Source organism: Sciurus vulgaris (assembly GCF_902686455.1).
Source record: "Sciurus vulgaris genome assembly, chromosome: 2".
In the NCBI taxonomy this organism is placed as follows: Eukaryota; Metazoa; Chordata; class Mammalia; order Rodentia; family Sciuridae; genus Sciurus; species Sciurus vulgaris.
This window is the reverse complement of record NC_136462.1, coordinates 91252264-91275360: the sequence shown is the minus strand read 5'-3', so window position 1 is coordinate 91275360 and position 23097 is coordinate 91252264. Positions and strand designations below refer to the sequence as shown.

General features: G+C 50.1%; 2 protein-coding genes across 2 annotated transcripts in view; both read left to right on the top strand.

The window, feature by feature from the left end:
- The window catches only part of EHD4 (EH domain containing 4), a 93154-nt gene extending 84728 nt beyond the window's left edge, over nt 1-8426 (top strand). Inside the window, exons 5-6 of the mRNA XM_079128782.1 lie at nt 567-731; nt 6158-8426. Coding sequence (XP_078984908.1) covers nt 567-731; nt 6158-6694 — 702 coding nt within the window. The 3' untranslated portion in view covers nt 6695-8426. The remainder of the gene's footprint in view (nt 1-566; nt 732-6157) is intronic.
- A 4656-nt stretch (nt 8427-13082) lies between these two features.
- Nucleotides 13083-23097, top strand: part of SPTBN5 (spectrin beta, non-erythrocytic 5) — a 46992-nt gene continuing 36977 nt past the window's right edge. Inside the window, exons 1-7 of the mRNA XM_079129693.1 lie at nt 13083-13217; nt 13421-13588; nt 16536-16652; nt 19040-19197; nt 19668-19896; nt 20696-21327; nt 22926-23064. Of these exons, the coding sequence (XP_078985819.1) occupies nt 13107-13217; nt 13421-13588; nt 16536-16652; nt 19040-19197; nt 19668-19896; nt 20696-21327; nt 22926-23064 (1554 nt within the window). The 5' untranslated portion in view covers nt 13083-13106. The remainder of the gene's footprint in view (nt 13218-13420; nt 13589-16535; nt 16653-19039; nt 19198-19667; nt 19897-20695; nt 21328-22925; nt 23065-23097) is intronic.

The window sequence follows — 23097 nt, the reverse complement described above, 5'->3', positions numbered from 1 at the left end:
CTGGCTCCTGACACCCACGGAACAGTCTAGATGTAGCCCACGCCTCCACCTTCCAAACCATGTACATAGGTGACACTGCCCCAAATACGCTGTGCCACAGCTTGTTACCTCCACACCTTGTTCCACCCCTTCTCCCTACCTGGCCTGGCTCACCCCTCCCCTCCCCCACACATCCTACCTGTTCTCCAAGGCCCATCTTCCCTTGATCTCTCATCCCATAGCTCTTACCACATTTTGCCTCCCACTCTTTCTGGCTCCTCTCCCTCTACCTGGCTTGGTGGGGTTCTGTCTGCTCACTTTCCCTGGGTGGTCTCATCTACTCCTGTGGCTCTGGCCCCACCTCTACTGTCTCAAACCTGTCATCCAGAGCAGCTCTCCAGAGCTCCGAACCTGTCTTCTTATACCCTTAGATAGCCCTGCCGCCCAGGCCTCTCGCCCTCCTGTGCCTGAGGACCATGGCTCTGTAGGTACCTTATGCACTATTGATGCATGTAAGATGCAGTTTTGTTTGTCCCTTCTCAGGAGCAGTTCTGAATGGCACATCCTCACTACATATCCCCTTTTAGGTGCATGCCTACATCATCAGCTACCTGAAGAAGGAGATGCCAAATGTATTTGGAAAGGAAAACAAGAAGCGAGAACTCATCAGCAGGCTACCCGAAATCTACATTCAGCTGCAGCGGGAATACCAGATATCTGCGGGGGACTTCCCTGAGGTCAAGGCAATGCAGGTATTGTGAGCCCATTACAGTGTCATGGGAGGGGTGGAGATGCAGTACCATATTGTCCAGCTGCCTGCTGAGGACATATGAGGGTCTTATCGTTTAGGACCAAGGAAAATGTAACAAATTCATCCTCCTTATGGTAATCCACAATGATAGTCTCCTGTGAATAAAGCAGAAATTGCCTGCCTTCTAGAGCATTTACACAGAAGTGGACCCTTATGTAAAGGTCAGTGAAGCTCACATGAAAAAACAGACGAGGCTCTTAGACTGTGGTCAAGGAGGTAATTTTGATGTTGAGGTGATACCTGTTTTTTCAGAATCCCAGAACTTTCAGGAAATCGTGGCTAGGAGTAGCCCTGAAGGTCACCTTAGCCTCCTCATGCCCTGCTGGCACTGTGGGATTATATGCTCAGGCAGCTTCAGGGCTGTGGGACTCAGCAGACATAGTTGGACTTAGCTGAACCAGCAAAGGTTTTATAGTGAGACTGGCATTGGGCAGCCTTTGGCCTGACTTCAGAGCCTCTCTTGAGTTATGTCTGGGCAGCCCCCACTAAACTGGAATGGGGGCTGCATTCAGCTGCCCAACCAGTGTATCCACTGCTCCATGTGACATTTGACAAGCATGTCCTCCCATGCAGGGCCACCCCTTCTGGTTTTGGTGCTGACAGTCCTTACAGAGCCAGACTGGCCACATTCTTGCCCAGGGTAATTTCCGTCTGCATGGGGGTCTTAGTTCTCTCTGTAAAGTAGTTGACACAGGCTCAGGTGCCTGCAGCCACCATCTGGCCTTGTGCCCAAGTAAAGAGGGCCAGCAAAGGACTCATGTTGCCCTCTCCACCGCTGACAGGGTGTGGCTTCTGAGGGGGCTGTCTGTACAAGGAAGAAAACAGTTCTGCAAGTGCAGCAGGAGCTTTCCAGGAGCATGGTGGGGGAGAGTGAGTCCTTCCCCACAGGGACATGCCGTCCAGCCCATGGCCATTGCCATGTGGGAATACAAGTCTACATGATTTAAGACAAATGAAAATTTGGATTTGTATGTAAAATCACCTGGCTTTCAAATTTTGGCTCAGAGTTTCAAAAAATACAACATAGGTCAAAGGCCACCTGCATACTGGCTATGTCCTGAGACCAGCAGGTACATCTGTCTCCAGTCACAAAAAGTGACAGGAAAGAAATAAGAGTGTGGTTGAAGGTTGGGTGGACTCAGGAGGGGAGAAGAGGAGAGGCAGGGAGAGGGGACAGTGGACAACAGAGGCAGGAGTCAGTAGGCAGCAGGAACAGAAGTTTCAATCCAACATAAGCTTTAATAATTCACACGCTTACACTGGGCGGGGTTCATACTCACTGTCTGAACCTGGGTTCAGATGAGTGCTCCAAACATATGATCTGTTCAAATATAATCAGACTGTTTATTTTATAATAAATACAGAAACATATTTTTCCTACCAGCAATGAAATAGGTATTTCTGGGCTGGGGTTGTGGCTTAGTGGTAGAGCAAGCGTTTGCCTGGCATGAGGCACTGGGTTCGATTCTCAGCACCACATAAATAAGTAAAATAAAGGTCCATCAACAATTTTAAAAAATCTTAAAAAAAAAAAAAAAGAAAGAAATAGATATTCCTGCACTCAAGGCATGAATTGGGTTTCCTCTGATCACAAAATGGCTAATTTGAGAACTGTCCTGACTGTTGGAGCAATCTCCTGGAGAGTTCCCCTCTCACCACCCACTTGGGTTATGCCTCCACCCCATGACCAAACTGCAGGACAGCAGTTTTCTTGGGTGCTTCAGAGGGAACTTCAGTTTGGAAGGGAACTTGGTATCTTAACATAAATAAATTATAAAGAAGTACCCAGTATGTGCCATGGGCTCACAGGGACCTCTGTCACTCATTAGCCTGATGAGGTTGCCACAATACCCCACCACCCAAAGAAGCTGTTCCTGAGACACTGAGGCTCCAGTGAGCCCCTCTGGAGCCTTTCCTGCAGCCCCTAGGTGTACTCTACAACAAAGGAGTAGATTCTAGGCCATAGGAGCTACTCAGGACACAGTTGGCCTAGGCATGGTGAAATGAGAGGACACCCAGGCCTCCCAGAGCTGAAGCAAGAGGATAAACTCTAGGAAAAAAATAAAATAAAATAAAATGAGGAAACCTTGACCTTGGGAGTAGCCATGCCCATTCACCTGGAGAACTTGGGAGTATGGGAGTGAATTGAGAGCCTGTGTGTCCAGCCCCACATGGTGCCTTAGCACCTTCCTTGGGCACCTGAGTGGCCTAGGACTGGAATCAAGGAACCCCAACCTGACAGGTGCCCTTTGCAATCATTTATTCATTCATCCAAGAAGTAGCAATTAAGCCTACTATGACCAAGCACTGTTATAGGCCCCTAGAATAAAATCAATGAACAAATGGGGGTAAAACTAGTTTAATCTTCAGCCTGGCACAGTGGTGCACACCTATAATCCCAGCTACTCGGGAAGCTGAGGCAAGAGGAGTGCAAGTTTGAGACCAGCCTGGGCAACTTAGTGAGACGCTGTCTCAAAATTTAAAAAGGATTACCTTTTTCAATTGTTGAGAGTCTGCCTAGTATGTGCAAAGCCATGGATTTAATCCCCAGTACTGAAAAATAAATACATACATACATAAAATAATTTAGTCTTCACCATTGAGACTGTGGCGGGCAGCAAAGCTTTTGGCAGCAAAGCCCATTGTTGGAATATGCATTTCTTGCTATAATGCCATAGCATGGCAGGTTCTAGGGAAGTGGGTTCTTTGGATCCTGACCCAGTCTTGATTTTCACTTATCAGATCAGGGAGTTTTAGAGCGAAGTCCAAGAACCTAGAGGAAGAGTCCTCCTTGGGAAGCCAGCTGAGTCCTGATCCCACCATCCAGTCCCATCAGAGAATCCCAAGGAATGAGGCGGGTCTGGAGCCTTTTGGAAGCACTGTCACTCAGTGCTTCAAGCTAGTTACTATCAGTTAGAAAGTTTGAGTGGCCATGACTGTGGGTGAGCACCTCCTGTCCCCAGGTCTGCTGAGATCCTAACATCCTATACAAAATAGGCATTAACCAAATGCCAAAGTCAGCTCTAGGCCTCTATTCTCCCTTCCTCTCAGGGACAGGCTGGTCCGGGAGACTTGGGTGTTACTGTGAGTCGAACGTGTGTTTTGAAGACTCTCCCCTGGTGTTAGGACCGGCTCTGTGACCTTCTGAGGTTGCCTGCCCCATACCTTTTCCAGAGGGAACCTGACCTACAGCACAGATTTATGAATATTGCAAAATGAGAAGAGCACTAGAAACATCGTCTTTACTGTTGACTCAGTTGTCTTTGATGGTGTTCCAACAGCAGGGGGCAGCAGAGCCATCCCCCTTCTGCTCTGACCCTCCCTGTATTAATGCTGACAGAGTGGTCAAGGGATAACCAGGTAGACTGGGCTGGGAACTGACCTTTGTCTCTTCCAAAGAAGTAATTCCAGGGCCTTGGGTGTGGTGGACACAATTGTTGACTGTGTCCTCAGCATGTCCCAATAAAAAAGACTTCTGTTTTGGACCCATCTTGGTGGAGGACAGGGGCGATGATGGTTTAACTTGTACCCCACAATCCCTGGTCAGGCCTGTGGGGATTGCAGGGATGAGAGTGTAAGGTTTATATCCTTTGTGCCAGGAATAGCTGCTACTTCCTGGCCACCCCTGCAAATATGTGGCCATGTCCCCTTACCAGTGTTCCAGACATCTGCCATCAGAATCCACATCCCTGCAGGCTGGTGGACAGTTTGAGTACTCATCACCCTCACACGTCCACTTACCAGACAGAAGGGCTCTGTGTGCTCAGAGTTCAGGCACTGGTAGGTGTTCTTACACCCCGGGGGAATCCAGACTTGTTTACCCCGCAGCACTGGGATTTTTGTGTAGGATGCTTGCTCCTCCTCCTGGGCTGACTGAGATGTTGGCAGCAAGAATCCAAAATACTGGCAGCATTATTTGTTGCTGAGGTTGGGGGTGACATGCTGATGACTAGAATCTGCCAGTAAGGGTGAAGGACACGGGAACCAGAATTGCTTTTAGAAAGCAGACCTGCACCACCCACTGCTCAGGGCAGAATGCAGGTCACACCTGGGTTTCGGCACAGTACAGCAGGGGGTTTGGTGGCACAGCATTTGCTGCCTGAGAGCTGTGGGGAGGCGCTTCTCTAGAGGCTGCTAAGCTGTTCTGCTTTCAACTCTACCTCCTGCATGGCCTAAAACTTAGGGCTCCCCTTCCAAATGTCAGCATACAATTCCTGCCCTGCCACTCACCGTAAAGACCATGATTTATATTCTCCTTTGCAAACAACCTTCACATCCAACCACAGGGGACAGGGTAAATGAAAAATAGCCCTGCTAGACAGTTCAATATTGTGTAGCCATTAAGAATAAGGTTGCCGGGCACAGTGGCTCACGCCTATAATCCCAGCGACTCAGGAGGTTAAGGGAGGAGGATTGCAAGTTCAAAGCCAGCCCCAGCAATTTAGCGAGGTCCTAAGCAGTTTAGCAAGACCCTGTCTGAAAACGGGCTGGGGATGTGACTCAATGGTTAAGCGCCTCTGGGTTCAATCCCTTGTACACAAAAAAAGAAGGTGAAGCCAGGCATGGTGGTGCATGACTGTAATTCCAGCAACTCAAGAGTCTGAGCCAGAAGGATCACAAGTTCAAGACCAGCCTCAGCCATTTAACAAAATAAAGAAAAAGAATAAATAAAACTGACTGGGGATATGGCTCAGTGGTAAAGCACCACTGGGTTTAATCCCCAGTACCAAAAAATTTAAAAAGAAAAGAAAGAAAAAGAATAAGTGTGTGTAAAAATTAATATCATAGAAAGATATGACATGCTGTTTCTTTAAAACACAGGTATTATCATACCAGTGTGGTATGATTTCAGTTAAATCATATGTGTGAGAGAGAAAATTGCTGGACTGAGCATGGTGGCACACACCTGTAATCCCAGCTACTTGCAAGACTGAAGCATGAGGATCACAAGTTCAAGGCCAGCCCCAGCAAGTTAGTGAGATCTTATCCCAAAATAAAAAGTTAAAAGAGTTGGGAATGTAGCCCAGTGGCAGAGCATCCCTGGGTTCAATCCCGGTACCACCAAAAATAGAGGATACAGAGCAAAAGAGGGTTTTCTCAAAGTCCTGGGGAGCTGCTTCACTCCTGGAGCCAATGGCAGAGCTCAAATACTATAGAAAAAGCCACACTGCATCTCTGCAGTTTGTTCCAAAAGCCACTCCTATGTCTGCTGAGTTTGGACATGGGGACTCCACTGAAGGGGGATCTCTGGAATAGCACAGGGCATGGAGGGATGTCTTCTTTAAAGGAGAATTCATCTCTCTCCAGCTGTCCCCTGCCTGTTTCTTCCTGAGCATGTCACCAAGTCTGTGCTTTCTCCTTCTGCAGGAACAGCTTGAGAACTATGACTTCACCAAATTCCACTCACTGAAGCCCAAACTGATCGAGGCCGTGGATAACATGCTGAGCAACAAGATCTCGTCCCTGATGAGCCTCATCAGCCAGGAGGAGATGAGCATGCCCACGCAGCTGGTGCAGGGTGGTGCCTTTGATGGCACCACTGAGGGCCCCTTCAACCAGGGCTACGGGGAGGGGGCCAAGGAGGGGGCCGACGAGGAGGAGTGGGTGGTAGCCAAAGACAAGCCCATCTATGATGAGCTCTTCTACACCCTGTCACCCATCAATGGCAAGATATCAGGTGTCAATGCCAAGAAGGAGATGGTGACCTCCAAGCTGCCTAACAGCGTCCTGGGCAAGATCTGGAAGTTGGCTGACTGTGACTGCGACGGCATGTTGGACGAAGAGGAGTTCGCGCTGGCCAAGCACCTTATCAAGATCAAGCTCGATGGCTACGAGCTGCCCAACAGCCTGCCACCCCACCTCGTGCCCCCCTCTCACAGGAAGTCCCTGCCAAAGGCCGACTGAGGGCAGGTCTCAGAATGGGATGGGCAGTGTAGGGTGGGAATCCCGGACCTGGGCCTGAGACCTGCTCTTCCACTGACTCTCTGCATGACCTTAAGCAAGGCTGCCCTCTCCGTGCCTCAGTTTCCCCATCTGTAGGAAGGAGAGGGCAGATACTCGACACTGGATGAGGTCCTTCACCTCTAACGTTCCATGAGTTTCTATTAAAATATTAGGGGGATGGATAATAAGATTGAAAGTTTGAGAGGGGAAATTATCCCAAGTATTCAGAAGCCTAGAGAAATGTGGAGAGGCTTGGTGGGCTCCCAGGAGCCTGGGAAAGTGAGCTGGGGTGTTGCCTGGAGCCGCTGTGTCTCAGGAGCTGCACTGGGCTGTTCAGAGGCAGCAGCACCTATCTGTTCTTCAGAGAGTACCAGGAGGCAGCAAAGATGATCTCGTTTATTTTATTGTGTTTCCTATTATATTTAGAATGGAGAAAAAGTAGAGCAGAGAATTTCTGCTTTCTCCAGATACCTACCAAAGAGAAGACTGATGCCCACACTTGAAGGAGGATGCTCCATGTCTTTGTGAGCCCCCCATCTCCTACAGGCCCCAGCAGAGCAGGCAGCCAGGCCAGCAGGGCACATGTCCCAGCATCCACTGACCACCCCTGGCAAGGCCCCTGATTTGCATTTCAGGTCATGTTGATGTCTGCAGGTTAGTTTTTCTCACCATTTTGCCTAATAGGTTGTAGCAAAGTCTGTTCATCAGACTTAATCTACAATAAGGAAAAGAGCTGACTCCCCTTTTTTTTGTTTAGTGTGAGCCTCATCCATTGAATATTCCTAAGGGCCTTGGGGGAGAAGAGATCTATCTATTGGGGTTGGACACTATTTTTGTAGAAAAATAGGCATTTTTATTGTGCCCACCTATTTTTCTTACAGGATAAAAAGTCTTTATACAGAAATCTTTCATATAAAACCTTTTCTCAAAGGCCATGTGGTTGCATTGTGAATGCCTGTCTTGAGGCAGGATTGGGCCACTTACCTTCCCATTGGCTCTCGGGTCTTCCCAAGTCCTTGGGTGACCATCTCCAGTCACTCACTCAGATGCATGGGTCAGATGGAGGTGGTCAGTTCCCACTGCTACCCTGCCTACTCTGTTGGCCACAGCATGAGGAGACAGGTGACTTTCACCATTATTTATGTTAATAAGAATCACAAAATAGTCATGGCCACATGGCATGGGCCCTGCCAACACCAGAAATGAATGAAGTCAAAGAAGTCCCAATGAGCCTTCCAAAAACTTCATTTTTTTTTTTTTTTTTTTTTTCCTGTCACCTGCCTCTGGTTACATCAGGATCAGAACTGCAGATTTTAGAGAAAATACTGATTCTGGGGAAGCATCTGTTCAGATGCAAGCCCTCACACTCCCCCCACCCACCCCAGCTTGCTTTCTAAATAATTTAGTTATAAGAGAAGTATTACATAATATTTTAATCTGAATGAGCATTTTTATATTAATAGAAGAAAAAATTTATGATTTCAGTACTGTAATATGAGCAGATAGTTCTGTGAAGGTGAGGACCACCCAGATGTGCAAGAGGTGGCAGCCACCAGGGGGCAGACTGAGAAGAGAGTTGGTTTGTCCAGAGGCCTGGAGATGCCAGGGAGAGTTGACTTTCCATTCAGAATTGCCTTGTTTCTTTAACTCTGCTCAGTTGTGTATAAACAAATACATGCACATACATATATCACATGAGTATGTATTTTTTAAATTTGTCAATGTGCACATATGTAGATTGAGCCGGGTTGTATCTATACAGGGACAGGAAAAAGGTGTATAGGGGGTTTCTGGAAACTTTTCAAAGCAGGGTGGGAGAGGATCACACCTTAGTCCCTCCCCTGCTGGCATCTGGGACATTCTTGAGAAAGAAGAGAAAAATCACTTAGCCACTTTTCATAATATTCTTATAACATGAAGCCATTCATCCTAAAAAGTTCACTGGAACCCAGGACTGGCACAGAGTTCTCTGGAATGCTAAAACTGTCTGATGTTCTTCCTGATTCCAAAGAAAACCTACGAATCTTGAAGCCCTATTTTCTACACAGTGAATGCTGTCACATAACACACACCTCCACAGTCTTGATTTAGTGGGTATGTGGAAATTTCAGCCTGTTCCTTTCAACATCAGCCTTCCAGTTGCAAGCCTGCCAACGAGGGCCTGCTGGGTCTTTCTGTGGAGAAACTGCAGTCAAAACCACCAAAACTCCCCAGCCCAGCAGCCTGGATCAATTCTTTCCTCTACAGACTCCAAGCTCACTGCAGTTTGCGTGGTCTGGGGCAGGGTCACATTTCACTGGAGAGAGCCATTCATTTCTGCAGGGCTGGACTCCTCTTTTCAACTCTTGTCATTATGCAGCAATGGCATCTTTGGCTCTGGGGCGGTGGCTCCTCCCACAGGGTACAGGCCTTGAGTTGACTTCTCACATGTCATGGGTATGAGACACAGAATGCCAGAACATGGGATGAGACACAGAATGCCTTCTCTGTTTCCCCAACCCCTGGCCTCATCAGCAGCCCCTGGAGAAGCCCCAGCTTCTCAGGGAGTTCCCCTCTCTACTGCATCTGGAATGTCTTGCCCAGGGCAGGATACCCCCTGCCTGATGGCCAGAGCTGTGCCTGGACAGTCCCACTCCATTAAGCCCAGAGTGATACCCAAGATAAATCGTGAAATTAAGGAAAGCATTTTATTGTTTATTTCGTACATGGAATGTAGCTAAATAGCATTCTTAGGACAGATAGCCACTGAGTTTTTTCAAATAAATGGTCTAATTCAAGAGCGTATTAGGTTACATGTCACTTAACCAATGTAGTTAATACACAATGCTTCTATATTTTTTTAATCTTATTTAGAACTGTCAAACAATAAAAGAGACAGTCTACTGATCAATAAACTTCTGGAAAAAAAAAATCACTACTGTTCTCCACTTGGCTCTGGAGTTCGGATATTGACTGATATCTTAGGAGGAAAGTAGGTTCCTTGGACCCATTCTGAAATGAGATGGAGGAATCAAGGAGAGGGTGCGCCTCCTCTCCACACCATCCCTGTGAGCCTCAACTCTTCCTGCGTCCTCTTTTTTATTGTTGTTTGTTCTATTTAGTTGTACATGATGGCAGAATGCATTTTGACTCATTGTACACAAATGGAGTACGACTTTTCATTTCTCTGATTGTACATGAGGTAGAGTCACACCATTCGTGTAATCATCCTGCATCCTTTTTGCAGGAAGAGACTCCCACATGGGACATCCAGCTAAGGACAGAGGAGACTCAAGCCTCACCTGAGAGGTTGAAAGCCAAGACGGGAGGGAATCGTGGAGATGGGCGCTTCAGAGGCTGGGAACAAAGTATTGCTGTGTGTGCTCCTGGGAGACGCAGGCCCGCCTGGAAGGAGGGGCATGCGGTAGGCAAGGGCAGGCCTGGGCAGCTGGCACTGCTCCTGCCTTTTGCAGTTCACCAACAGTGAACATCTAGACTTTTCCCCCTGGCACTATCCACCCTTTCAGTAATGCAGACCTGGAATATTCTTTACAGAACACTTCCCTCTTCCCACCCCAATGCTGAGCCATGAGAGTTAGGTGAGATAGACCCCACCTCTCTTTCCAGGGTGGGTCCTGATTGGCTTGAGTTACAGTATTCCACCCTCTGGTCACAGATATTTGTTCAGAAATAGATAGGTCACCCAGTTCAAGTCTCTGAGATCTAGGGCCTCCAGACTCTTGGGTGAGTTGGGTATTCCAACTCTTGGGTGAGAAAGTCTATTTTCTCTCAACCCTACAAAGTAAAGAAGCGAGCCTATGGGTACCACAGTATGAATGGCATCAAGAGGGAGATCAGGCTGGTGGGAGCCACCCTGTGGAGCATGAAGATACACGAGGCCTTGAGAAAGGCAAAGGAAAAAGACCTGTGTCCTGTGGTGACATTATCTGAACTACTAGATCAAATCTCACCTAAAATCCTCTTCCTGCTGGATTTTTCAGTTATGTAGCCAATTAGTCCTTTTTCCGTTTAATTTCTATTGAAATTTCAATTATTTGTGACACAAAGAACTCAAACTTTGTATTGACCAACAGAATCCTCCTTTCACCAGGAGCTGCAGTCAAAATGAAAGAGGCGATGGTCCTTGCAAGGTCTGCAGTGGCTTTAGCTGCAGTTCAACTAGGGAGAAAGAAAAGCTACCCCCCTGCTCCATCCCACAACTTCCAACAACCTCTGTCAAGATCTGTGCAGAAAGCACCATGCAGTTTGGGCTGTCCTCAGTACTCACACAAGTTAGCCTAGGCCAAGGGTCTTAGGAGAAGAAATAAACCCAGTCATCCCGGGGGTAAGGAAGTGGGAAGGGACTTTCTAAAAGAAGTACAACTTTAAATGGGGCTGCTAGGACAGGAGAATGTAGATAAGGTAGAACCGTCTAACCAAGAGAATGGCTGGTGCCCACCCTGGGAGCAGGAAAGCACTGGTGCCATCCAGGACATGGAGCATCATCCACAGAAGCAGCCTGGGTGAGGGGGAGGCCTCCAAGACCTCACTGAAGTGGCTCTGACAGTCCAGTTTCTTCCCAGCATGTAATGGGAAGTCTTCCTACATGGGACAGAGTGGTGCTGTGGAAAGTAACCAGGCTTGGTAGCAGGCTAAGAGTTTAGGCAGTGGGAACAAGGCCCTGCAGGGACAGGAAGTGCTGAAGATGTGGAAGCGCTGCTGACTGGATCTAAGCTGCACACAGGGAAAGAGCCTGGCTCAACTCAAGCATGCAAAAGGCCAGTCAGTGGCAGGAGGAGCTGGCCCCACCCTGCAGCTCCCTTGTAAGCACCCCACCTCTCAGCAGCTGCCTGCCAGGGGCTCAGGGGTGCAGAGATGACCTGGCCCAGCTCTCTTCTCACAGATCTTGGCTACAGAGACATCTGCCCTAGGAGCATTGCACCCCCTCCCAGAGCCTCCAGGGTCACTGTGGTTATACACCCTCTGACCCGCCTCCCCAGCCCAGTGACTGTGACCCTGAGTTTAGCCAGACAGTTGTGTGAAAATACTAGAATTTGAACTTGCGTTCTTCTGGCATGCAGCCCAAGGTCACCCAGGGAGAGAGGAGCCTGTCATGGGCTCCAACTGTCCATCCTGCCCCCACACCCCAGGCCACAGCCAGCTCTACGGAGACCTAAGGAGTAAATACTGAGTCTCTGGTTTTATAGGAGACTCATTTACGTAGTCAGTTGTAGTTCCAGGATCCTCCTTTTTTTAAGAGGGAGGGGACTTCAGAAAGTAACCTCCTGGGCTGGAGGGAGCCCGACCCCAGGCCCCAGCCAGGTTAGCTACACTTCTCCCAGGACTAGGAAAGGAGAGCCAGCTTCTAATGATACCCTGTGGCTGTTCTTGGGATGGGTAAGAAGGCTGCTGGCTACCATGATCCTCCCATGCCCCACCCTTCAAGTGCTCCCCAAGAGGCCCTATGGGGGTGCAGGAGTGCAGTCCAGATAGGGAAGTGGGTCCACAGGTTTCCAACCAGAGGCTATGCCCTTTGGTACCTCTTGCCCAGACTCCAGCACCCCCGTGATATTCCCACCGGAGCTGACAAGATCATCCCCAGGGCCTCTATATCCTGGGAACTAGGACCCCCTGATGATAGGGAAAGCTTCCAGGGGACAGGGGTGGCAGATGGAGGAGGAGACCCCCAGCAATGGGCCTGAAGCATTCTTGAGCCACCTCCTCCCATCTGGGCCACGCCCTGTGGCAGGTGGGAGGACAATGCAGCCTGTGTGCCATTATCCCTAGTAAGCTGGCTCAGAGCAGGGCCGTGGCAGGCCCTAGCTCCACCCTGGGCCCCTTCTGATGCCTCTTCCCTTGCTGCACAGCCCTTGAGAGCTGCCATATCCATCCTTGGCCTCCTCCCCTGACCTGGACATCGCCAAGGTGAGCAGTCCCTGTTTTCCTTCCACCTGCCCTGGTCAACCCACAGAGCAGAGGCCAATCTGCTATGGTCAAAGGACTGGTAGCAGGGACTCTGAGAAGATTCTGCATGACGGGGTGCAGTAAAGAGACCCTTAGATATTCAAGTGACAGCCAGGACTAGAACTTACCTAGCTACCTAGGCTCCAAGCCACAATCCTCACCAACCACAGAGACAGTATGTCAGGGTGGAGCCCCAGACTCCAGGGCGGGGCCCCAGACCCCAGACAGAGAGAACATCAGTACCCACACTCCTCCATAGCTTCCATGACCCATCTCCAGGCTCTGGGAAATGTCCAGTAGCCCCTTGTCACCAAAAGGCTGCAGGCCTAGTGTCCTGTCAGGACAATCCCAAGCAACTCCTTGGCTATAGGTTACCTGCAGCCAGAGGCCCAACACGGGAGCTTGAGTCCCACCCAGTCCAGGTCCCACCATGGCTTCTGAGTACGAAATGGGCCACATCCGCCAGCTGCAGGCTCGGCACATGCATATGCAAGAGAAGACTTTCACCAACTGGGTCAATAACATCTTTCGGCTTGGCCGGGTGAGTGTGACTGGGATCAACCCCAGCTTGGGCCAGTGGACCTGGGGTCAGGCTATCAGTTTGTCTGCCTGAGGCTGCTCTGGATCCCACAAAAGAGTGGAGGCCGAGCTCCTTTCTCCAAGACAGCTGCTCTGGCCTACACCTGCCGGATCCCAGGATGGGGTGGGCAGAGCTGACCCTCTATCTGTCCATCCCCCTCCCAGGTGGGCATTAAGATCCAGAACCTGTACACAGAGCTGGCCGATGGCACCCACCTACTACGGCTGCTGGAGCTCATCTCTGGAGAGGTCCTGCCGGCACCTAGCCGGGGCCGCCTGCGAGTACATTTTCTAGAGAACAACAGCAGAGCTCTAGCCTTCCTCAGGGCCAAGGTTGGTTCCAGGGAAGGGCTGCTGTGTGTGGTGCTGGGTAGGCAGCAGGGGCAGGTTGGCTACTAGGTCACCCCTCCTAGGCAGCAGGGGCAGGTTGGCTACTAGGTCACCCCTCCTAGGCTGGGCCATAGGTTAGAGCAGAGAATCTGGAGCCTGACTAAGGGAAGAACAGCTGGGCTACAGGGGAGCTGGCATTAAAGGCTTTGCACAGCACTCTGGCTTGGAGAGCACCCAACTGGCTGTGGCAAGAACAATCTACATTCTATTGGGACTGCAAATATCACTGTCTGTAAGAGAGAATTGCAGGATTCAATACTGAAAAAATCATAGTGTCCTCTTAACCTTCTCATTTCACAAAGGGATCCACAATTATTTACCACACAAGATCCATGATCGACCAGGCAGCTGAGCCCAGACATGGGACCATGGGAGGCTGGCAGAGAGTAGGAGAAACTGGGGAAGAGCCCTAGTCACCAAGGCAGGCAGCAAGGAGCAAACAGGACCTGCCTTGCAGGAAGAAGGGCCTCAGCAAATAGGAGGAGCCTGAGTCACCAGAGAAAGGGACAGGCCAGGGAGATAGAAGGCAAGAACTCCAGAACACACTGGGGCTTCCATGACCAGAACAGGGGTGGTTTATTTTTGGAACCAGGAATTGGGAAGGCTCCTGGCCTCAGGTACTGAGGCTGTGAGGTGGCTGTCCTGAAGGCTATGGGCACTGAGAAGGGCCTGGCCAGGATGAGCCTGAGTGTGTGACCCATCACCTAAGTCCTGATGGAGGTCACATGCAGTCCCTGGAGCCTAGTGTGCTGGACAACACCAGGGAGGGAAGAACCAAAGCCAAAGGAAGGACAGTAACTGCAGTCCCCAGCACCTGGAAGAGCAAAAAGCTGCCAGCCACAGAGAGCCAGTTCCCATGTGATCCTAGGGACAATGGCCCTGTGAGCTAGTCAGCTCCCCTCAAGGATCTTGGGAAGGGTGTGAGTCCCATGGTCTTTGTCAGAGGTTTTGTGGCTCTCCTCAAGCTTTGACATATACTTTGTTCCTGATACCTGTGAAGGTGACATCCTTAGCTCCATAGACATACAAGGGCAAGTGATCAAGACAGGACAAGGGAGTTGCCCCCAGACATACTGCTAATAAGTAGCAGAATGTGGAATGCTTTCGTTTAAGGAGATTGAGACTATACCAGGCACTAGCAATCTGTAGCCCACACTGGGGATACAATAAGCCTGACATCAAAGTGCCCAGAGTTTCAATGGGAGACAGATTAGCTGAACGCAGATCAGCTGTGTGCTGGGACATGTTTGACAACTGACTTTCTGGGGGAAATCAAAGAACTGGTTTATGTATTGCTGGTCTCCTAGGCATTAATTCTCTCATCATGACCAAGTTCAAGCTACCAGCTGATGTGGCTAAACATGAAGCCAGGCAGATGGGCCCCCAGTGAGCTGACAGGAGCAGATCCATCCCCCCATTCCACTAAGCAGATGCCCCAACTCCAAGTGCAAAAGGGTTGGATGTACCAGGGAGAGAGGGGAAGTGCCAGGGTGTGGAGAGGGGATCATTTAGAGGGATACAACAAAGTGCACCTGAGGGATATAGCACCCAGAGACAGCCCCTCCCTCAAGGCTGATGGTCAGCTAAAGCCAGTTGCCCTCCAGGTCTTACAAGGGGTCTCTTTCCCTGTGTTTATTCAGTCCATATTTGTTGATTACCCACTATGTGCCAGACACTCTACTAGGTAGCTGGGATACATCAGGGAACAAAACCTAGATCTCCATCAGAGCAGGAAAAGGGGAACAAGCATGTGTATTTGAGTGGGAGGAATAATTCTCAAGTTTCAATTTTAAATAAGGTGGTTGAGGTAGGCCTCCTTGAAAAGTGACACTTGAATAGAGACTTAAACAAAGAGAGGTGAATAACCATGCTGATAACTGAGGGAATCGTATTTTGAAATAGCAGGAACATTCAGGGCAAAAGACCTAAGTTCCTTGCTTAGAATCTCACAGACTTTAAGAATCCCCTAGACCTTGGTGCTATGTGATTCAGGAGAGTGGAAGATGGATCCAGAAGGTGACTGGATCAGATCCTGTGGAACTTTAGCAATTATTCTGTCCTCTTCTCTTCTTAATTCACCCATCCTTCTGAACAAGTGGCAAGATCTAGGGCAGAGGTTCTCAACTTCAGTGTACAGAAGGACCAATCCTGGTATTTGTTCAAATGCAAACTCCTGGACCCTGACCCTAAAGAGTCTGATTTGGTGGAGCTTGGGACTTGAAATTTCTAACAGACTCTGTTGGAGATGGAACCTATTGAAGAAGACTGAGATTTGAGTGTGACCCCCAAGGGACCCAGGCATCCCCTTGAGATCCTAAGATGCCCCCGCCTGGAGGCAGACACTGGCCATTGTCTGTTTAGCTCACACATCTGATCCAGCATTTCCAATTCCCACAGCTGAACCAGTGACCAATGGTCCAGGTTTACCTGTAGCTCATATATGAGGCATCCCCTGTCCAGTGGTCCATCCCAGTTCACCAAGCTGCAGAATCATCCAAGTGGGCTGGGACCCAGACCCTAACCACTCAGAAAGCCTCCCCTGCTAGGCCAGTGACTTGGAAGGCTGAGACAGGATGATCCCAAGTTTGAGGTCACCCTGGGAAACTTGGTAAGACCCTGTCTCAAAACAAAAAGGGGCTAGAAATGTGGCTTAGTAGTAGAGCACTTGCCTAGCATGTGCAAGGTCCTGGGTTCAAGTCCCAGTACTGAAAAAAAAAATTAAAAAGGCTTCCTTTTCCTTGTCCCTGCCTGATTTTCCTGAGGGACCTCTCATGGGACAGGCTGAATTTCAGGACTTCCCATCCCACAACAGGCCCCCTGAACTTTTGGTTCCTCTGAGTCCCTTAAGAACATGGGTTTCATGACTTAGTCCAGTCAACTTTGCCCACAGGTACCGATACCCCTCATTGGGCCAGAGAACATCGTGGATGGAGACCAGACCCTCATCCTAGGACTCCTCTGGGTGATCATTCTGCGTTTTCAGATTTCTCACATCTCCTTGGACAGGGTATATCTCAGCACTCAGTGCCCCATGACCTACCCCATCACTAACCTCACCTCAGGACCCTGGGCACAAAGCAGTTCCACTGCACATCTACATTCCTTACAACAAATCCTTGTCATCCTTGGAATTAAGTATTCACTCTTCAACCAGGAGTGAAGAACCTAGAAGGTCAGAGATGTTGCCATATGTTGAACTGAGAATTAGAGACAGGGCTTCACACCTGCCCTGGGACAAGTCACTCACTAGATAGGGGGCAGGGTCACTGCCCAGCAACCATTTCCACCCCATCTACTGTTTCCTACTTGATACTGAAACCCAGTAACTTCATTGCACCATAATGCTCCATTAGGGGCAATCAAACATGTAGAGTCCCAGCTCTGGAGGTTTACTAATTAATTCCCCAGTATCCAGTATTTCCCTCATGGTTCCCCAGTATCCAGTATTTCCCTCATGGTTCCCCATCTTTTCCCATTCTACCTTTTTCTCTCTAACAACTGGCTCAGAAAGAGTATAAACAAACAGGGCGTGATGGCACATGCCTATAATCCCAGCAGCTCAGGACACTGAGGCAGGAGGATCACAAGTTCAAAGCCAGCCTCAGCAACTTAGCTCAAAATAAAACATATAAAGTGTTGGGGATGCAGCTCAGTGGTTAAGCATCTCTGGGTTCAATCAATCCCTGGTACCAAAAAAAGGGGGGGGAATGAGTATAAACATAATGCTCTTATATTTGTCAGTTTTTAGTTTGGGGTGTTTTTTTTGGGGGGTGGGTACCAGGGATTGAACTCAGGGGCACTTGACCACTGGGCCACATTCCCAGCTCTATTTTATATTTTATTTAGAGACAGGGTCTCACTGAGTTGCTTAGCACCTTGCTTTTACTGAAGCTGGCTTTGAACTCCAGATCCTCCTGCCTCAGTCTCCGGAGTTGCTGGAGTTACAGGTGTGCGCCACTGAGTCCAGCCAGTTTTCAGTTTTATGATCCCCAAAACAACACCTGAAACTTGATTCTGGTAGATCAGGAAAGCCAAGCTGAAAAATGAAACCCTAATGAAAAAAAATCACACATTTGGCACAAATCCACATAGACCTTTGAAACTCATGACATGACTATGAGTCATAGAGGAGCAGGGCCTTGTGTGACTGCAGCCCCAGAGCTGAGCTCCATTTTGGAGAACAAATGGGCAGATGAACACCTAACTGTCCTTAAACCTTTCCAGGAAGAGTTACTCACCTCCCCAGACCCTGAGGCCCAGTGTCCCCCAGCCCTTCCCCTTGGGAGCAGCAGGTGTTCATTGTCTCCTGAGGCTGCCTGCACCCTGATGACTCAGGCTTCAGCAGCCCTGCTCCCTCCTATGCCCATCCCAGCATGCCCCAGTTCCCCTATAGCCTAGCCCAGCACTCAGGGGGTTGGGCTTGACCTCCTCCCTGGGGCAGAGCTGCCTCCAGATCCTTGAGATGCCTCTACAGACCTGTGTTGGTCTCTGGTGTCCTTCCTGCCCAGAGGCAGGGAAGAAGTGCATCCTGCTCAGCTTCACTTCTTAGTTCATAAACAGGAATTGGTATGAATAGGAGGAGAGGAGAGGAAGAGTGAGAGAGGAAACCTCCAAGCCAGATTTTAAGGCAACAGGGACCAGGGAATGAGCGGAAGGGGAGTCTCCCAAGGAAGGGCAGGGATGCAGGCAGAAAGAAGTTGGAGGAGGATGAAAAGCCAAGGAATGGAAGCCCTGAGTGGAAGAGATAGAGGTGGAGATGGAAGAATAAGGGGAACTATCTACAAAGGGGAACAGGCAAGATTAGGAGGGGGTTGAAATCAGAGCTGGCTGAGTCATTTCTCAGCCCCTGAGGCATTGAGCACTGTAGGCAGGGGGCGCGCTTGTCCTCTGTCAGAGGTTGATGGGTCCAGGCCAATCCCTTTATCAGCTGAGGCCCTGGGCACCTTCCCAATCTCTTACTACACCTAGTCATCTGTAGAATGCAAATACTGACAGGCTGAGAGCCTACGACCTGACCAGCAGAAAGCCTGCAATATAGGGGAGGAGTCGGATAGCACCCAACCTCCACCCTGTGAGGCCCCAGGTCAGTGAGCACCATGCCTGGGCCCCAAACCAGGAGCCATTGCTATTGTGGTCCTCAACTGCAATGCAAAGCTACCTGTTCTAATGACAGGTGACAGTTTTCAACACCCTGCATCTTTCGAAGCACTGTCTGAAGCAGGCTTGTTTCTCTAACCCCTACCCTAACCTCTGTGGATGAAATCCGGTAAAATCAGATGATCTGAGGAGAGCCATCTCCAAGTAGGGTAGGAGCCCAGCCTGTGACGCCCACAGCCTGCAGGCTCTGCCACCCCCACCTGGCCCCACATGGCAATGACATGCCCTGTCCTGCAGGAGGAGTTTGGGGCCAGCGCAGCCCTGCTATCGGCCAAGGAAGCTCTGCTCATCTGGTGCCAGCGGAAGACAGCCGGCTACACCAACGTGGGCATCACTGACTTCTCTCACAGCTGGAGTGACGGGCTGGGTTTTAATGCCCTTATCCACGCCCACAGGTGTGACCCGACCTCAAATCCCCATCTACTGAGCCCAGGACTCAGGGCCTCTCCAGCCCATTCTCCATATCTGCTCTGGCCCCTGGAGGAGGAGGGGAAGTGGGCCCAGAAGTAGAGTGGTCTGACATTTGAGTTACCAGCCTGGATCAACCCCTCCCCACTCCCCAGGGAATTGCCAGGTTTGCCTTTGACCCCTGCCTTCTCCACTTTCTGCTCCCCTTGGGGTTCTTCATTGCCCTCTCCCTGGCAACTAGCTGCCCTTTGGGAACTTCTACTCCCATCCCTGGGCCTGTCCTCTGTACCAAATTAACCCTCCTCTCCCATTAGAGTTCTACCCATCCTTCAGCTAGGGCCTCAGAGAACTATCAGAGGAAAACGAATTCACAGTAAGCTGGGACTGGCCAATAGGAACATGTGCATTTTAAAAAGCAGGACATTCTGCTGAAGAGCATTTCCTGCTCTCTGCCCAGGCCGGACCTGCTAGACTACAGCTCTCTGCGTCCGGACTGCCCACTGCACAACCTCACTTGTGCCTTCCATGTGGCTGAGCAGGAGCTGGGCATTGCTCAGCTGCTGGACCCTGAGGATGTGGTGGGCCAACAGCCAGATGAACGCTCCATCATGACTTACGTCTCCCTCTACTACCATTACTTCTCCCGCCTACACCAGGGGCAGACTGTCCAAAGGAGACTCGCTAAGGTGGGTGACAAAGGGAGGTGGACCAGCCAGTCACAGGGATGAGCACAGTCTCCAGAGTCAGGCAGACCTAGATTTGAAAACTTCTTTATCATTCATTTGCTATGTGGTCTTAGCCAAGTGATCTAACTTCTCTGTGCTCCCATTTATAGCATGGAGACAATAACACCTGGATAATAGAAGACTGCTGTGAGTGTTAATGTTCAAGGGAGCTTAGGAAAGTGCCCAGCATGGAGCCAGGCATACAGGGAAAGTGAGGAGGCAGTGGTTGCTCTTGCCCCTCCCTTCCTCTTTCACTTGCAGGCTGTTAAGCTCCTAATTGGATTAAAAACCCTAGAGAACCAGGAGTCTGCAAGGACAGGCATAGAAGAGGCTGCGCTTTGTGGGGGACTCCATGTTTTGGGGGGACTTTCTTACTCTCTGGACGCGATGGCAGAGGCTGAGGCCTGGGAGGTTTGCCCTCAGGGTTAGTGTCTCAGTGGGGAAAGGTGATACAGGCCAAGGACTCTGAGATGCTTGGGTTGGAGGTTGGGGAAAGAATGTCCAGGAAGAGGGGTCGCCTAAAGGCCTTCAACCCCCAGAGGTGAGGCAAAAAGGAATGAAACAAGATGGAAGAAGGCAGGACACAGTCTTGCCCCAGAGAGGGAGCCCACACACTCCTGAGTCTGGGTGTGCAATGCCCCTTCCTTTCTGGGGGTTAGGGACCCCCTACTTTTTTGCACCCTCAGCTGAGGGAAGCAGCTGGCTCCCAGAGTCCAGGGTCTGCTGCTGGTGGCCTGACCCTTTCCCTGCCCTCCACCAGATCCTGCTTCAGCTCCAGGAGACAGAGGTTCTGCAGACACAGTACCAGCAGCTGGTGGCTGACCTGCTCCACTGGATCACAGAGAAGCAGGCACAACTGGAGGTGCGGGACTTTCCAGACTCCCTGCCTGCCATGCGCCAGCTACTGGCAGCCTTTGCCTCCTTCCGTGCCCAGGAGAAGCCACCTCGGCTGCAGCAGCGAGGGGCCACAGAGGCCCTACTCTTCAAGCTGCAGACAGCACTCCGAGCCCAGAACCGCAGACTCTTCCTGCCTCAGGAGGGCCTTGGCCCTGAAGAGCTGTCCCAGCGCTGGGCAGGGCTGGAGCGAGCAGAGGCCGCCCGGAGCCAGGCCCTGCAGCACAGGCTACTACAACTAGAGCGTCTGGAAACACTGGCCCGTCGCTTCCAGCGCAAGGCAGCCCTCCGGGAGAGCTTCCTAAAGGATGCAGAGAAGGTGCTGGACCATGCCAGAGCCCTGCCGACCAGCCCAGCTACACTGGAGGCAGCCACCCAGAGGTTAGGCATGCTGGAGGCTGGCATCCTGCCCCAGGAGGGGCGCTTCCAGGCCCTGGCTGAGATCGCAGACATTCTCCGGCAGGAGCACTACCATGGCTGGGCAGATGTGGCCCGCAGGTGAGCCCCAAGCCCAGAAACCATCCTTACAAAAGGGAAAGGCACACCCTCACCCTTACATGTGCTCATTCCTATCCGTGGAAGAGAGGGGTGGTTTATGGATTCAGGGCTCCTTCTAAAAAGATCCATCTCCTATGGATGCTTGGAATTCTGCCATCAGTGATTCATTGCTTTTGGTAAAGCACTGTCCTTTTAAGGTAGCCTCTGATTAGTTCATTCACTAAATAGACATTTATGGCATGTCTACTGTGTCCCATATGCCATTCTAAGTGCTGGAGGTTTAACAATGAAGAGGACAAGCAAAAATTCCACCCCCTAGCTGGGTACAGTGGTGCACGCCTGTAATCCCAGCGGCTCAGGAGGCTGAGGCAGGAGGATCGGGAGTTCAAAGTCAGTCTTAGCAATCTAGTGAGGTGCTAAGCACCTCAGTGAGACCCTGAGGGTCTGGGGATGTAGTTCAGTGATAGAACATGTGATTAGAATGCACAAGGTCCTGGGTTTGATTCCCAGCACCAAATTAATTACTTGAATTAAATAAAGTAGGATAAGGGAATATGAGGGGCCAATTTGGGAGGTAGTGCAGCTTGGGGGACCAGAGGAGAGTAATTGGAAGATGACTTTTGAATAAAGACCAGAAAGGAGTGAAAGGGCTGATCATGCAGATATGGGAGACAAAGTATCTAGGCAGAGGAAACAGCAATTGTAGCATCCCAAAGAGGGTTAATGCCTGGCAAGTCTGAAAAACAGCATAAATGGCAGGGGGTGGAAGAAGGGACAAGAATGGGAAAGACAGTAGAATGAATCAGACATAACTTTCCTATGTTCATGTATGAATACACAACCAGTATAACTCCACATCATGTTCATCCACAAGAATGGGAAGTTATACTCCATGTGTGTATGATGCGTCAAAATACATTCTTAGTTATACTGTCATGTATAACTAAAAAGAATAATTTTTAAAAATTTTAAATGCTAAGGGTGACTAAAGTGAGCAAGTTACAGGGGTGAGGTCAGGGAAGCTCAAGGGCAAGGGGTGGGAGTGGAAGTCAGGCTGGGTCTTGCAGTTTTTACTCAGAGAAAGATGGGAAATCTTGGAGGGCTTGAGTAGAGAACTGACTTTTGTTTTACAATAATCACCTGGATGCCATGTTGGGAAGAGGGCGAAGGAATAGCCACAGAAGCAGAGACCAATCATGAAGCTATTGCTGACTGGAGAGCAACGGAGGCCATAGCAATGGTGGGATTCTGAATGTATTTTGAAGGTAGTGACAGACAAGATTTGCAGACAGATCAGAAGTAGGGTGTGAAGACATGAGTTAAGCTTTTAGTCTGGGCACTGGGAAGGATGGGGTTGTCATCAACTGACACAGGGACTAGAAGAGGGTGGGGTTAAGGCCTACACCTTTTGGCTTCTCTGCCTGTGACCAGGGCAAGACACATTGCCTCAGACTTCCCATGCAAAGAGGTTCACATCCAGACCCTGGCTCCAGCCACAGAGGTCCAACTCCTCCAGGTCAGCCAAGCCACACCACTAGCCTGAGGTGGCTTCCCTGCTCCAGCCTATTGGAAACTGGCCTTATTCTTGTGTCCTCCAGGCATGAGGAGATTACCCAGCGCTGGGAAAGGCTCCTTCAGCATCTACAGGAACATAGGAAGCAGATGGCAGGTGCGCAGGCTGTGCTAAGCCTTCTGCAACAAGTGGAGGCTGCCTCCGACCAGCTCCGGGAGCTGCAGGTGGGTACTGGACCAGCCAACCTCTGGGGAACA